Below are 15626 nucleotides of genomic sequence, written 5' to 3'. Positions count from 1 at the left end.
TGATGGTAGATCAGCTTAAGATGGCTGGGATAGAAACAATTAATGTTTTAGAAGCGTCGGGGCGGAGCCTCCCACCATCGCCACTACGAGTTCACCCGATCTGGGCCAAACCGGGAGCAACCCACCTTTGATACAAACACACACACACACACACACACAAACACACACAGCTATCTTTTACCTTTTAAAATTACTAATTGTTTGAGTTCCACCCTTATTGTGTCCCATCCTTATTGGCAAATAAATTTAATAAATAAGTAAGCAAATGAAAGATGTCTTTAGGCAATTTCATCATCTAGGGATGAGAGAAGCAACATAATAAGAACATGTCCTTCAAAAATGATTGGTAAGGCATTTACACACCATTGCAAATAATATACAAGGATGAACCAAGAAATGCATTTCTAGACATTTTGAAATTCTTTGATGCTTTAAAGATATACTCTCATCTGAATTTTCTTTAATATAGTGGCAATTTGAAAGATTAGGAGCCGCAAATAGTGCTTTGTGCCTTGTTATATGGAACAGCTTCACTGAAATGCCAATCATCATAATCATTACTAGCAGAAGCAAATTCACTGCTTTTTTTTTGTAAATATGGAAACAAGTTTGGCTTAAGGCAATTTTCTATGAGTAGTTGAAAAATAAATTATATTCCTGCCCATTCACACTCATTATTTTTTACGTTTATATACTGTTCATACAGCTCTAGGTGTTGTGAGTTAAAATTGGTTTATTTTATTACTGGAGCAAAAAAAAATTCCCAGAAGCACTTTCTGCCCTGCTTTGCAAGGAATAATTTAATAGTAAGCATTTCTTATGAATGAATAATCAAGAAGTTGCCATGTTTCACGCATACAAAATATATGGCCTAAGGGATCCACCTCACTGTCCCTTATGATTGGACTATTCGGACTGGGAAAATAGCACGTGCAAATGCTACATTAATTCCCAAAGGTCGAAAGCTATGAATGAAAAGCCATTTGGATCAACAAGGGGTCCACAAGAACACTTCTCAAACGAGATTACTTACTTTCCCAAAGCTTCCTTTGCCAATTACTTTTAGGAAGTCAAAATCAGTTGGCTTGGCACTATTAGCAGGGGAGAAAAGAGACAAAATAAATACATGAAAGGCCTTCTTCTGTATCAGTTAGAACTTTCTCCTCTACCTCTAAATCAATCATAATACATTTTTGCAGTATGGATCAGAGGTGGTATTTAGCAGGTTCTGACCAATTCTGGAGAACCGGCAACAGAAATTTTAAGTAGTTCAAAGAACCGGTAAATACCATCTCTGACTGGCCCCAGCTCCATCTATTCTCTGCCTCCCTAGTCCCAGCTGATCAGGAGGATATGGGGATTTTCCAGTAACCTTCCCCTGGAGTGGGGTGGGAATGGAGATTTTACAGTAGCCTTCTTCTGCCATGCCCACTAAGCCATGCCACGCCTACCAAGCCATGTCGAGAGAACCAGTAGTAAAAATATTTGAATCCCACCACTGCCGGGGATGATAAAATGAATCTTTCATAGCTGACAAGTTTAGAATTATATTTTACTTTATTTTGCGTCCCAGTGTCATTCATTCCATGAGGGCCTATTTAAGGGTCCAGGACTCAAGGCACATTAACTCTTTCTACTAACACTTCCCCCTCCCCCTCCAATAGTTTCTCACTTTCCCATAATATGCTGCTGTAGTCTAACAAATGGTTACCCCGGCATGGGTGCTCTCTTGCCCAAAAGCAAACAAAAAATTCAGGACATAGAGACTTACTTTCAACTGTGAAGACAAACGTGTATGTTTTATTGCCTGAAATGTATAGGTTTTGTCTGTGAACTATTACAATGCAATTCCAAGGGCAAAAAATAATAATGAAGCCCACTACTGGGTTTAAGGTAACCTTTGTGTAAAATATTAACACAGTTAACTTTTTCCTCAAGGCTGTAATTTCATTCTGCCTGTACCCCTTTCCATCATTAGGATGCACTGTGGTCCCTGCACATATTTCTTGCTTGTCCTACCAATGAATTACTGGCAGCCTATAAGAGAACATTTTGTTGGAGCTTGAAATAAGTAGCTTTATATTATGAAATGGAAGGGAAGAGGATAATAGAGTTGGAAGGGACCTTGGAGATCTTCTAGTCCAGCTCCCTGGTTAGGCGTATACTATTTCCATTTGTCTGAAATAGTATATGCCTAAGCAGGGGGTTGGACTAGAAGATCTCCAAGGTCCCTTCCAACTCTATTATCCTCTTCCTCTTCCCTTCAATCTCTCCTTAAAACCTCCAACGTTGGAGGATTCACAACTTCTGGAGGCAAGTTGTTCCACTGATTAATTGTTCTAACTGTCAGGAAATTTCTCCTTAGTTCTAGGTTCTCCTTGATTAGTTTCCATCCATTGCTTCTTGTCCTGCCTTCGGGTGCCTTGGAGAATAGTTTGACTTCCTCTTCTTTGTGGCAGCCCCTGAGATATTGGAACACTGCTGTCATGTCACCCCCTACTGCTTCTTTTCATTAAACTAGACTATAATTCTATAATATAGAAGGAAAAGCATCCATTTCTTTGTATTCCATAGTGCTATGAATGGTCTTTTCTGTGATCTTACTTGGGATTAGCAAAGGGTCCAAGGTTGATATTGTCACTTGGTGATGAAGACTGTAGATAGAAAACAAAAAGTCATGAAGTTGAGTAAGAATTATTCACAGGCAGACCTTAACCAACAACCATTTGTTTAGCGACCATTTGAAGTTACAATAGCACTGAAAAAAAGTGACTTACTACCGCTTGTCATACTTACAACCACCATAACATCCCCATGGTTGCATGAGTAACATTTCTGTGCCTGGCATGTATTGCAGCATCCCGGGATTATGGGATTACTACCTTCCCAGCTAGCTTCTGGGAGCAAAGTCAGTGGGCGAAGCTGGATTTGCTTAAGGACCACACTACTCACTTAACAACTGCAGTGTTGCTTAACAACCATGGCAAATAAAGGTCATAAAATCATTTAACCACTGCTTTGATAAGCAGTGGAAATTCTGGTCCCAAATGTGGTCATAAGTTGAGGACCACCTGTACACTGGCTAATGCTGCCACATCTATGAATAAAAGACAAAAGCCAACTAATTGCAAGGAATGGTAAATCTGCAGAACAACCCGTCATACCAGGATAACCCAGCAGCCTCCCCAACTTGATATTATCTAGATGGGTTGGGTCTCAGCTCCCATAATCACTAGCCAGTCAACAAATCCAAAGAGACTTCATTAGGACAGGTTGGCCTGTGATGGATGAAGCTATGTAAATTGTAGTTTTTCTCTTGAGTGATCTAAGGCAGCTAAGAAACTTTGCCTCGTTTTCTCCTTGTTCAAAATTGTCCCATCGCCAATACTTTTAACGAAGATCTCAGCCCTTACCTGGTCATTGTGCTCTGGGCTTCTGGAATGGTCCATTAAAACAGCTATTCTTTCAGCACTGAGGGTTAAAAAGACAATGATTAACTGAGAAAAGCGGAACAAGGCTGAGACACTGAGACTCCACCATTACGTCACAGTTCTCATTTAAACCCTGGGGGGAGGGGGAGTAATTTGGCTGCCATGGTGAAGAAATAAAACTTCTTATTAAACCCATATCCCAACAAAGCCAGTACAGAGCTGTTATTTGTGATAACAGTTGGAATGGCATTTAGCCATTTCCTGTCCTATTTTAAGTGAGGATTAATTAAAACCTTGTCAGCAAATTAATCTATTTTTTCCTGCTTTTGTCACAGAATACTTAGAATTGTAGGAGCAATTTGTATACTTTACCCACTTTTACAATTAAAGTTGTAATTAGATCTTTCAATGTCTTTTTGAAGTTTTCAAAGCCATCTCTTTACTATTTTCCCCACCCAAAATCCACCTCCAAGTTGCAATTAGCCCTTAATAGATAGTCCTGTTGTACATTTCTCCCCCTTGTTCCCTGTGAAATTATTAGCAAGCTACATTGAAAGAATGACATTTTATAACAAGGAAGCATTAAATATACCTGCAAACTCGGATTGCTAACATTTTGGAGCAAACTCCCACAAACCAAACATGAGACCTTTTCAGATGTAATTCTCTCCACCTCTCTTAGCAAAGGCCAATAATAATAATAATAATCATTTGACAGCTCCACACTGGCATATCTCCTTATTTCTTAAAAGCAAAGACATTAAATAAAAGCACCACGTTTCAAAATACCCCCTACAGACCCGAGTTAAGTCTCATTTTCAGGTATCTTGGTTAAGTCCCTTACTTACATCTGCCTGACAAAAAGCTCTCCTTAGAAGTGGAGTAGTGTAACAAAGCCATATTGAGTAACAAATCCCAGTTTGTGTATGTCGTGGTTCCCTCTGCATCATGCCTGTGCCAGTCGGCTCAATTCACTGCTTATTCCTGGTAGGAGGGCATCCCGAGGCTGAGTTTTAAAGGAACAACACCCCATTGACTGAAAGAAACAGATACTCACTAGGAGCACAGCCTGGAACCGGAGGCCTTGATAGTCTGTTCCAACTTCTCTCGACCTTGTTTTATGAAATCTGCAGAAAAAGGGAGTGGGGAAGTAGGGAGGAGTGGAAATTAGCAAACCAACTAAACGTTTCAGGTGGCAATGCAACCACAAGAAATATACACAGAGGCACATTTGTTCTGCAGTGACCTTGCCCTTCTCATGCGCCTATCCATAAGTCAAAGTAAGCAGTCTTCATAAGAAGCAGAGGCAGACCTGTTTGCTCTGGGAAGGAGTTTCAAACCTTACTCAGAGAACAATGCAGAAACAAATTCTGAAACCAGGAAGAGATGATGTCCTAGAATCAGTAGCCTCCCGCCTCCCTGTTCCAGAATATTACCAGAACTGGCCTGCTTTTCTGAGTGATACATATCACACAATAGAAGAGCCACTCTTTCTTTATACACCATACCTGGCACATATCCTGTTCTTCTGAAACTCCAAGCATTTTATGAACACAAATGCAGCAATGTAAGACCACCAACACAGTGGTGAAATCTAATTTTTTTTGCCACCGGTTCTGAGGATGTGCCTTGGTGGGGAGTCCTGGGTCAGACAAAGAATGGGGAAGTGATTATTGGGAGGGGGGAAGAATGTCAGAGCATCCTTTTAGATCATTAGGGGCGAACAGAATTGACAGAGCTCAAATCTGTGGCTGATGAAAAGCTCCAGGAGATGCTGTGGCTCTTCCAACCTTTGGATTCAGGCAAGAATGCCCGCCCACGTGTCTTCAGGCTGCTCTCCTCACTGGCGCCGCAGCCTCTGGAGCCAGAGCCCCAACATGGGCCGGGAGGGAAGAGGCGCAAGGAGCACTCCGACTCACTTTGGCGTGAGAAAAGGCAGCAGGAGGGGAGGGGACTCAGGCGGCCAGCCTGCCAGGGGTGTCACTGCCCGACCTGGGCGCCAGGGAACAGGGCAGAACACAGGAAGGATTTCCCCATTCAGCCTTGAAAGAAAAGAAGCGCATTCTTGCTCACTTTGAAAGCTTCCGCCAAATGGAAAAATGCCAGGAACAAGCCTGCACTTCTTTTCTCTCGAGGCTGAATGAGGAATCCTTCCCTCCAACACCTGCAAACAGGAAGCAAGCCATCCTCCACCCCAGGCAAGCCTGGGAAGGCCCCGAGGAGGTGCTAAAGAGCTGGTGAATCAATCCTGCCAAAGTTTTTAAAAAAAGGTTCTGACGATCGCGTGACATTGTCACAGCTGATTGTTGGAACCTTTTTTTACTACCTGTTCAGATGAACAATAGAATTTTTTGCTACCAGTTCGGGAGAACCGGTCCGAACTGGCAGCATTTCATCCCTGCACCAACTCCTTTATCTCAAAAGGTGATAACAAGTCAGTGGACAATTCCCAAATCAGATATATTTTATTTTATTTAGTTTGTCAAACATGTACAAGATAACAAGTATAAGTATAAACATGGACGTGAGCAAAGGAAATGAGCACAAATAAATGGGGACAGTAGGACAGGGATGGTAGGCATGCTGGTGCATGCGCCCTTATGGGCCTCTTAGGAATGGGGTGAAATCCATAGTAGACAATTTAAGGTTGAAGCTGTGGAGGTTAGAGGATGTAACAAATGAGTCAGGTAGAGCATTCCAGGCATTGGTCACTCTGTTGCTGAAGTCGTATTTTTTGCAATCTAGTTTGGAGTAGTTTACCTTGAGTTTGTAATGTTTGCCCGAGTATTATTGAGGTTGAAGCTGAAGTAGTCGTTGACAAGTAGGAAGTTGTAGCAGACAATTTTGTGTACTATGCTTAGGTCAGATCAAAGGCTGCATAGTTCCAGGTGGTATTGCTGGAATACAGATAGTCCTTGACTTAACGACTGTAATTGAGCCCAAAGTTTATGTCTCACTAAGTGAGACATTTAAGCAAGTTTTTCCCCATTTTATGATTTTTCTTGCCATAGTTAAGTGAATCATTGCAGTTGTTAAGTTAATAACCTGTTTTGAAGTGAATCTGGCTTCCCTCATTGATTTTGCTTGACAAACGGTTGCAAAAGTTGTTTACATAATCGGGGAACACTGCAACCCTCATAAATATGAACCAGTTGCCAAGCATCCAAATTTTGGTCCTGTGAACATGGGGATGCTGCAATGGTTGTAAGTGTGAAAATGGTCATAAATCACTTTTCCAGTGATGCTGTAACTTCGAACAGTCACTAAATGCACTGTTGTAAATTGAGGACTATCTTTACACAGATTTTTCTAAGCTCCCTTTCAAGATAAAGACAGCCAATAATATAGCAGACATTAGAAATAAGAAAATCGACAGTCTTGGTAATATACTGCCAGGTTTTAATAAAAGCGGTCATTTCCACTTTGCTATGACCACCATGTGTGCCTGTTGGATGGTATCTTGCGTCTTCTGTTCATGAATCTGGTTGGGGTTTGTTTTTGTTTTAAAGTTGGTTAGAAAATAAACAATAGGCATCGAACAAAATAAGCCACTGTCACAGATGTTGACAACAGATACACAGGGTGTGTGCAGAAACTCTCGAAAAAGGATTTGGGATATTGATTGGCTCTCTGGAAATAATCTAATCCAGTTTGGGCTGCTTCTGAGTTAGTCCCTTCTTCCTCTATAAATGGACCTTGAGCAAGATATTCTAAATATGGAACCCCATTTCCCCATTGCCTTATATAGCTGTTATGTTACTATTATGTTTTTTTTAAGGAATAGGATGACCTTTAGCCAAAAGCTAGACTTTATAAGGAGATCAAGTGTGATAAATGTCATAGACAGTGCTAGCTGGAAGTCTCTCCCATCTAGAGAAGTTGGTGATAGACATTTGCCTCCAGAGTCACAGCTTTAATTTCCCTTGTGATAGCTGCAAATTTAAATTAATAGTGATGAACGTAGGAGGAGGAACAGGAAAACATTCTTGCTCCCTAAGAAAAGCAAAGCAGATATTGAAAAGGTTCTCCCAATCCTGTATACAAGTATTCAATAAACCATGAAGAAGAATTTGAAAAGTAATACAAAGAGGAATTTCAGCTCTCTCTCTTTAAAGATGTCATAATTGGCTGGTGGACCTGCCAGTCAAAGAATGGCAACATTGGTCACCTCCTCACAGATTATATTCCATCACGATCCTCACAGATTATATTCCATCAGGAGAGGGAGCCATGAGAGAGGGTCTTGGGAAGTTATGTTCTGACCTAGCCTTCCCCAGCAGCACGAAGCCGAGTCCTCATCCCGATAAACCCCTTTTATTTAATTTACAATGAATTCCTCTCCAGCAAAGTCCCGGCCCACAGTCTTTCAAAATAGTTCACAATTACCAACCTTTATCAGGCTTGGAGAGTGGCCAGGCCAATATCTTTCAGACACCACAATACTTGACAAGAATTCAGGAATTAACTAATTGTCTCCTGCAAACACCCCTCCTTCTTTTATTCCCTGTGGGAGGGGCCATTCACTGTCCACCTGTGGCTTTACTCCCAAGTCGACCCTTGTCTGTTCTCTTCATCTGGCATCTTTGCCCATGCGCACACTGGGAACAGGCTCCAGCTGTTCGTCTGCCTCACTGATGTCTGACTCCAAAGGTAGCTGATAAATGCCAGATAATGGCCCTGGTCCCATCTCTGTCTCCAATGCAGAGCACTCGTCAGAGCTTTCCCCAGACTCCAGGACTGTCCCATGTTCTTTCCCAACTTCCTCACTGTCCAAATCTGCTGCCAGCTCTGCTGGTGGGCCACAACAGGTTAATGGAAGGACAGATCTAAGGAAGGCTCAGAGGCTAAATCTGGGATTCCTGTTCCCTCAAATCAGGAAGCCCTTCTGTAGCTATTTAGCAAAAGACAAGCTGTTCCTTTCTTCTTTTGCTAACTACGCGACTGTTATGCTGTATATTCCCACATTCGATAAAACTATGTGACTTTAAACAACACAAACACAAAAATTCTAAGCCCTCAAAAGCATTTTGCAATGGCAACAGGAAAAAATAATAATAAAGACTTTACAGAGCAAAATATACATCCCACCAAGTCATAATAGGACCTTTAAATCTCCAATTTGCATTATTCAGTGTCCTGGAAACTGGGTTGATTTTTTTGGGGGGATAATAATTCAATAGAACTTTTCCCAACATGATTCTTGGTAAGAATAAATCTGGATCTAACCCATAAAAAGTGCAGTGAATAGTTATAAGAAATATAACTTTTATAAGAAATAAAAATCTTCTTTAAAAAGCTTAAAGTACATCAGTTGTAGAATTCATTTAACAGAATATGTCTGCTGAGAGGGACAAAAGTCAGAAAAGCCATAACATGCAGACACATTCAGATAACATGTATGCTTTGCTTGTCAACCTTGTCTCCTGAACAATGTGTCTGCATTCCAGTGGTGGGATTCAACTAATGTAACAACTGGTTCTCTGCCCTAATGACCAGTTGGGTAGGCATGGCTCAGTGGTCATGTGACTAGGTGGGTGTGGCCAACTCAACATCACTGACGTCAATGGGTGCTTCGCATCAACTGTTACAATGTAATAAGAGTTAACCGAAGGCAGTTTCTGTAAGCAGGGCAATAAAGATTAGGCTAGAAACAACACCAGAATGTTTCCTTCCTGCCTTCCTTTACAGGGATCAGCCCTGTAAAGTGGAAAAAAACAAAAGGAGATTTCTTCCATCAACCGGTTCTCTGAACTGCTTAGAAAGTTAACAACCGGTTCTCCCAAATAGGTGCGAACTGGCTGAATCCCACCACTGCTGCATTCCTATTATTTATGCTAACCTTTGATATTTGTAAAAACAAAAAGCATTTAATATTTCAGTTGTTTTCCCATCCTTTTCGAAATTAATTTGGAATTATATTATTATTTAAATGGCAACCAAATGTTTCAGAAAAGAAAAGACAAAAAATTAATTTTGAGAGATATTCTAAGGGATTTCAGTCCACCCAAGAGAGTTGTTATTAGAATGAAAAAAGAACTATGCTTAATTTAATTTATAACATTTAAATTACCGTAATTGAAATCAGCATGGTTATTTCCCCAATATTTAAAAATTAAATTCCATCTTTCGGTCACAAGCTGATAGATTTTCCATGGTTTGGGAAAGATGAGTTTGATAAGTCCTTATGGAGTATACAATTAGTAATTGCTATAATTTAAACTTGCACACACATATACACTCCTCTCCAAAAAACAATGCCATGAAAAATCCAAGTTCAGCAACTCCTATATATTTTGGGATTGTATTAGTTCCTTAGTTCCCGTGATCTGCTATTTAAGATAGCACTAGTAGGATGAATCACTACATCTGTTATCCAAGCAATTGTATTTCTGTAAGTACTCTTATCATTATTATTGTTTTTTTTTAAAAAAACAAAAACCGCAACCAGAAAGATATGGAATCATTGAGGTGAAAAAATCTATCTGGTTTTCAAATACGAAACCTCCCATTCTACAGTACACTATTATTAACACTGTCAGTCAATAGAGAAAGGGCACAGGGGAAAAATCCAGGGAAATGTTTTATTGCCAAAGTTCTGCTCTATTCCTATGTAAAAAAAAATTACATCAGAATGGCAATATCACAAAATAATAGTTTTGTCTAAGATCAAAATCAGGGATCAAATGCAAGGAAAATAAATGACTCTTAACTACAATAGTATTGTCTGATTCTTGGCTCTGATTTCATTTTTCATGGTCATGGCATGACAAAGGGATTACTCAAACTGTGACTAACGTACACGTGACTTACCAATTTCAAAATAAATTCAAATGTTTGGCACCAGTGACAAGAAGTCATCTGCAAGGAAGGAGCTGATCCATTTCAGTGGAATAAATTTGTGTCCAAATACATGCAGTAAATAACTAACAAACTCCCCTGAAAGAGAATACTGGGTAAACTTTGTTTAGATCATCAGCATGAATCATTTGGTGACATAGTGGTTAGAATGCAGTATGGCAGGCTAATTCTGCTGTCTGTCAGCTGCCAGCAGTTCGGCAGTTCAAATCTCACCAGGCTTAAGGTTGACTCAGCCTTCCATCCTTCTGAGGTCAATAAAATGACGACCCAGATTATTAGGGACAATACGCTGACTGTGTAAACACTTAAGTGGTATATAAGTCTAAGTGCTATTGCTAAGGGGAATAACGTGACCCATGGCTCCATGCTATGAGCATCACAAAAGCTGCAGAAGAATAATTTCTCGTGATTCACTGAACCTCACTTTCTCAGACTTCTCTAATTCACATCTGTCTTTATTAAGATTCCATCTCATTAAAAATCATCCCCATCATCAATTAGTCTCCTGTCATGCAGCTTTAGTAACCTAAGTTTCTTTAGCCAAACAAAAGTAATATATTTTTTTCTACTAAATAAAAATCTTTAAAGCAGCGGTCCCCAACCAGTACTGGTCTGTGGCCTGTTAGGAACTGGGACATACAGTTGGAGGTGAGTAGTGGGTGAGCAAGTTAACCCTAACCCTAGTCCAAAACCACCACTACCACCCTGTTCGTGGAAAAATTGTCTTCCACAAAATTGGTCTCTGGTATCAAAAGGTTTGGGGGCCAACCTCTGCTTTCTCCAATCTAGTTATTGATGAGATGAATAATCTTTTTGGGGGGAGGGTATCGCCACCCACAGTCCTTCATTAATAATGCAATGGTTGGGGCTAAACAAACAGTGAATAGAACAAGAGGCAAATGGAGTAGGAACATCTATTCTCTTTCTGAATCTTCTTTTACCTTCTTTCCAGCATTCTCTTTTTTGTTCCAAGTTGCACCAAAGGTCATCAGTCTCAATTTGCAGAGTTTTTTGAAATTCGGTCAAGAGTTGTGTAAAATTAGCATAAGCACTGGGTTTAGCATAAGGACAATCTGGCCCCGTCCTATGTAGAATTAATTCAATATAGTTAAGATTTGCAGTACAGAATGCAAGTAAGTCCAGATACCCTTTCTCTTTTGTTTTTTTTCTTTTTTGGGGGCAGGTTCATGAACTGGATAGGATGGGGGTGGACCAGTCTCACATGCTCCTGCCTAGTACTGCCAGCAATCATGTTGACACTGTCATCAGGCTGTTGCTGAACAGTTCAGTTTCAAATATGCCATGACTCAGAAGGAATTAGGAAGCAATGCTTTATGGTCAGCCAAGACAAAGCAGTACAGGCTGTTCTGCAACATAATTAAATCACCGAAGACCCTTGTTAAAAAAAGAGAACTTTTTAATGATGGAAATAGCTCCCTCATTAACAACTTGCTCGTGTAATCATGCCACCTTTGTGACACTCTGAAATTGTCCATTTAGAGCTCTGGCAAAAGGAAAAATCTGTACCTGATCCACTAACCAGATTAGCAGTCTTTAACAACAATAAAAATTAAGAGTCCCCATATGGGCTTTCTGTAATTCTGATTGTAAAGGGAATCTATATTGGTTTACACTTTGTGATATGGTTAGGACTATAATGAAAATCAGGAAATAACATGTACAATAAATCCATGGCAGTACTACTACCCCCCTTCATTGTTTCATATCATTCATGGGGGGAAAAATCATCTCTGGCTGCTGTAATAAATCCTGAAAATGTCCCTCTGAAGGTGCTGCTTTAGAGGGATTCCACAATTAGGGCTGCCCAGAATCCCTCTATTAGGCTGGACAAGACCTGGTAATTAGTCTCCTGGGAGAGAGGGGAATTCTTCATTTCTTCTGTTTTAGAGAAAACTGTTGCGGTTGCTCACCAACTTCTCCTTGTTTTAGCCTCTCTGGAAACCATCACTCCCCAGATTGTCTAGTCCAGTTTATGTGACTGGTCCATCTCCTTTCCCCAGTCAGCAATATTTGAATACCACATGGCTTTTCATCTACACTAATTTTTATTTATTTATTATTTAGTTAGTTAGTTTGTCAAACATGTACAAGATAACAGGTATGTATAAATATGGACACGAACAAAGGAAATGAGTACAAATAAATGGGGACAGTAGGCACGCTTTTGTGCTTATGCATGTTGTCCCCTTTATGGACCTCTTAGGAATGGTGTGAGGTCCACAGTTTTTGGTATATTTTTCATATGTTTTTGGTATGCTGTTTAGCTGTGCTTATGGCTCCTTGATCGGTGGCTTACAGTTTGCCATGCCAGGACTTGACTATCTCTTCTGTTCACTTCCTGAATCCATTCCTTAAAAAAAATATTTTCTGTCCTTTAGATGTAGCCATCGTGACAGTATTCTCAAAAGCTGGGAAAGAAAAGGGAATGAATAAAATCAGGCAGTGGAGAAGCAGTTGGATATTTTAACCTTATCTCTTAAGATTCAGACAGTAAATCTAGGAAAAAGAATTTCAGACAACTTAAGAAGTCTACTTTAAGGCTGATTTCTTTTTTTGTTTCCAAGTTTCTGTATGCTAACCTCTTTTTCCTGACATTACATTTCATAATTGTGACAGCATATGGATTTTGCTTCCTTGGACATACGTTGCTGTGAACAACATTATTAATGTTTTAAACCCAGTATAGTATTTTGTATTCTAGAGCTAGATCATGGCAACTGACCCATAGGGAACACTGTTGAAGGCTGAACAGGTTAATAATAATCCCATACTCCCTCCTCCTTCCCAGAAGACAAAGCTAAAGAGTGAATGAAGATTTTATTCTTAGGACAGAAAGAAGTCTTAAGTCCTGCCTTCTAACTAGAAAAGGTAGAGTTCCTAATAACACCATATTTAGTGATCAAGAACAAAGTTTAAATTTGTTCCCAAATATTCATGAATCCACATATGGGGAAAGTTCTTTGGAACAATTCTGTTATTCGTATCTGATTATTTTGGAATCGTCTTAGCTTGCTGCTCAGACATAGCTTTTTTTTTGTTTAAGTAATTATCCTTAACCCAACTCTTGAATATTTGAGTTATAAGAGAAGCTATTCTGTTCATCACATTCATTATAGCTGCATGAAAGCCCCAATACTTTCCAGAAACTGCATATAATGGTAAGAATTGATGGGTAAAACTATTCAAAATTTCTGCAGGAATTTTGACAAATGACAAATAAGCTTTACATTATAGATAGTACAGTTAATAAGTGATATACTATATTTAATCAAATAGATAGTATCTATCCTGGCATGAAATTAATTTTTACACTGCCTCAATTGCCATTTGAAAAGACAAGACCATCTTCTTGGTGCAATTTAATTCAATTTATGCATTTGCAAAAGTCTCATATTAATAGTTTCATATTTCATCAACAGCAATCCACTACTGTGAAGAATATGAAATGTCTCTTTTTCCATCCACCCATCCATCATCCATCCATGCACAGGTAGTCCTCAGATAACAACCATTTGTTTAGCTACTGTTCAAAAGTATGATGGTACTCAACAAGAGTACTTATGACTGGTCCTTGAAGTTGCAGCTGTTAGGAGAATTCCTGTAGCAATGTTATTGCAGTTGGTTGCAACCAACTCATAATTATGAGCCATGGTGGTGCAGTGGTTAAAATGCAGTAGCATAGACTAATTCTGCTGACTGCCAGCTGTCTGCAGTTCGATTCTCACCGGCTCAAGGTTGAGCCTTCCATCCTTCCAAGGTGGGTAAAATGAGGGCCCAGATTGTTGGGGGCAATATACCGATTCTGTAAACCACTTAGAGAGAGCTGTAAAGCACTGTGAAGTGGAATATAAGTCTACATGCTATTGCTATTACCATGACAGTTGCTGCAGTCACATAATCACCACCTGCCATCTTCCAACAAGCAAAATCAATGGGGAAATTGGGAGGTAATTGAAAATGGTGATAATGTGATGTTCTTAACAACTATGCAGGATTTGCTTAATGACAGCTGCAACTTTCATCATTAAGACAGCATCGTCATGTGATGTCACACATTATCACCGCTTTGCTTAGTAATGGAGTTGCAAATCCCAATTATTTCATTAAGTGATGACTAAGTGTATCTTTTTCCTATTTTACACAAAGCGGTAGCATCTGAAGCTGATTTCCCAGTAGTCACATATTCAATATTGTCTACCTCACTATGTCCTTTATTGTAACTACAACCAGATGCATTTCATTAACAACTTACTAAAGAAGTAATAATTCTGACCTCTGGATGATAAGCAGGGAGACATTTCCCCTCTAATCCCAAAGGGAGAGCAATCCATCCAAATTGTAACTGCAGACAAGAGTCTTGTGACTATATATTTAAAGGCCAGGGGTAAAAATGTTCCAAAAGGCTCATGTTCCTGCAATTGCATTTTTAAAAAAATGATTGACCTTGAGCATCTACAATGGTACATCAAATGACAAAGTTACCTCTTGCATTCCAGTTGTTATTAAGAAGAATATATAGCATATTTTCACATCATTTTTATCTTGGTGTTAGGAACTTATGGGCAATGCGCAGCATGAGTTTTTTGCGAGATGAAAACACTGCTGATAAAACAGGGCTACAGTTACTGTGTTTATAAATGACATACATCTACCACATGGCATATAAAAGTCTGCATATCTCTATATGTTCTCATATCACTGTATCATTATTTTCCTTTTCATTGTTTATTCTATTTCTCCGTTACTACCGTTATGTTTGCACTTTTTTTCATATCTTCATTTTTATTTGTGTAAGCCACCTAAAGTAGTCCCATGGCAAAATAGATGGCGAATAAATTTAACAAATGAGTAAATAATCCTTTAAAACAATTAAATCTATATGTAACAGCCCAACCTAATACTGGCTTCGGTATGAAGTGGCCATATACCAATTCATAAAATCACAATTAATAAAGTCTTAATAATTTCATTAAAAGTTCCGTGGAAGAGGTTGGTGCTAGTAGCCCTCCTGAATACCACAAATTCCCATTTTAATTATATCATAAGAATAAAACATAATCAATAATAGTAACAATGTGTTTTTTCTCTCCCCTGATGTTACATGGGATGGGTCATGTACTCCCAGTACCTCCATCCACACTTTCTCGATATCATTTCTTAGTTGCAGCCAACAAAAGGGAGACAAAGATTGAAGGCCAGACAATACCTCCACCAGGAGGACTTTCCTAAAGAAGCCATTTACTGGACGGAGCCACTCACTCGCTCACCCAACCCATACCCATACACACATACTATGCATGTCAAAGAAGCCAGGTG

The 15626-nt window shown here is 39.5% G+C and overlaps 1 protein-coding gene and 1 long non-coding RNA gene across 5 annotated transcripts in view; one reads left to right on the top strand and one right to left on the bottom strand.

Annotated features, from left to right (window-relative positions):
- The window catches only part of LOC148044710 (uncharacterized), a 40875-nt gene that overhangs the window by 3967 nt on the left and 21282 nt on the right, over positions 1-15626 (top strand). The window lies entirely within an intron of this gene.
- SGK2 (serum/glucocorticoid regulated kinase 2) overlaps positions 1-15626 on the bottom strand; it is a 40138-nt gene that overhangs the window by 12064 nt on the left and 12448 nt on the right. For 2 of the 4 annotated variants that reach the window (XM_014058434.2, XM_087720353.1), the window contains 4 exons: positions 4489-4558; positions 3414-3471; positions 2605-2654; positions 1034-1091 (listed from right to left, as the gene is read on the bottom strand). In XM_014058434.2, coding sequence (XP_013913909.2) covers positions 1034-1091; positions 2605-2654; positions 3414-3449 — 144 coding nt within the window. In that variant the 5' untranslated portion in view covers positions 3450-3471; positions 4489-4558. Of the gene's footprint in view, positions 1-1033; positions 1092-2604; positions 2655-3413; positions 3472-4279; positions 4388-4488; positions 4559-6191; positions 6212-15626 lie in introns of those variants that run through there. The other 2 variants (XM_014058436.2, XM_014058435.2) reach the window with 2 other exon arrangements.

This window comes from Thamnophis sirtalis, unplaced genomic scaffold, assembly GCF_051295495.1.
Source record: "Thamnophis sirtalis isolate CommonGarterSnake01/CBP01778 unplaced genomic scaffold, rThaSir2_p1.2 scaffold_7, whole genome shotgun sequence".
Classification (NCBI taxonomy): Eukaryota; Metazoa; Chordata; class Lepidosauria; order Squamata; family Natricidae; genus Thamnophis; species Thamnophis sirtalis.
This window is presented reverse-complemented; position numbering and strand designations above follow the sequence as displayed.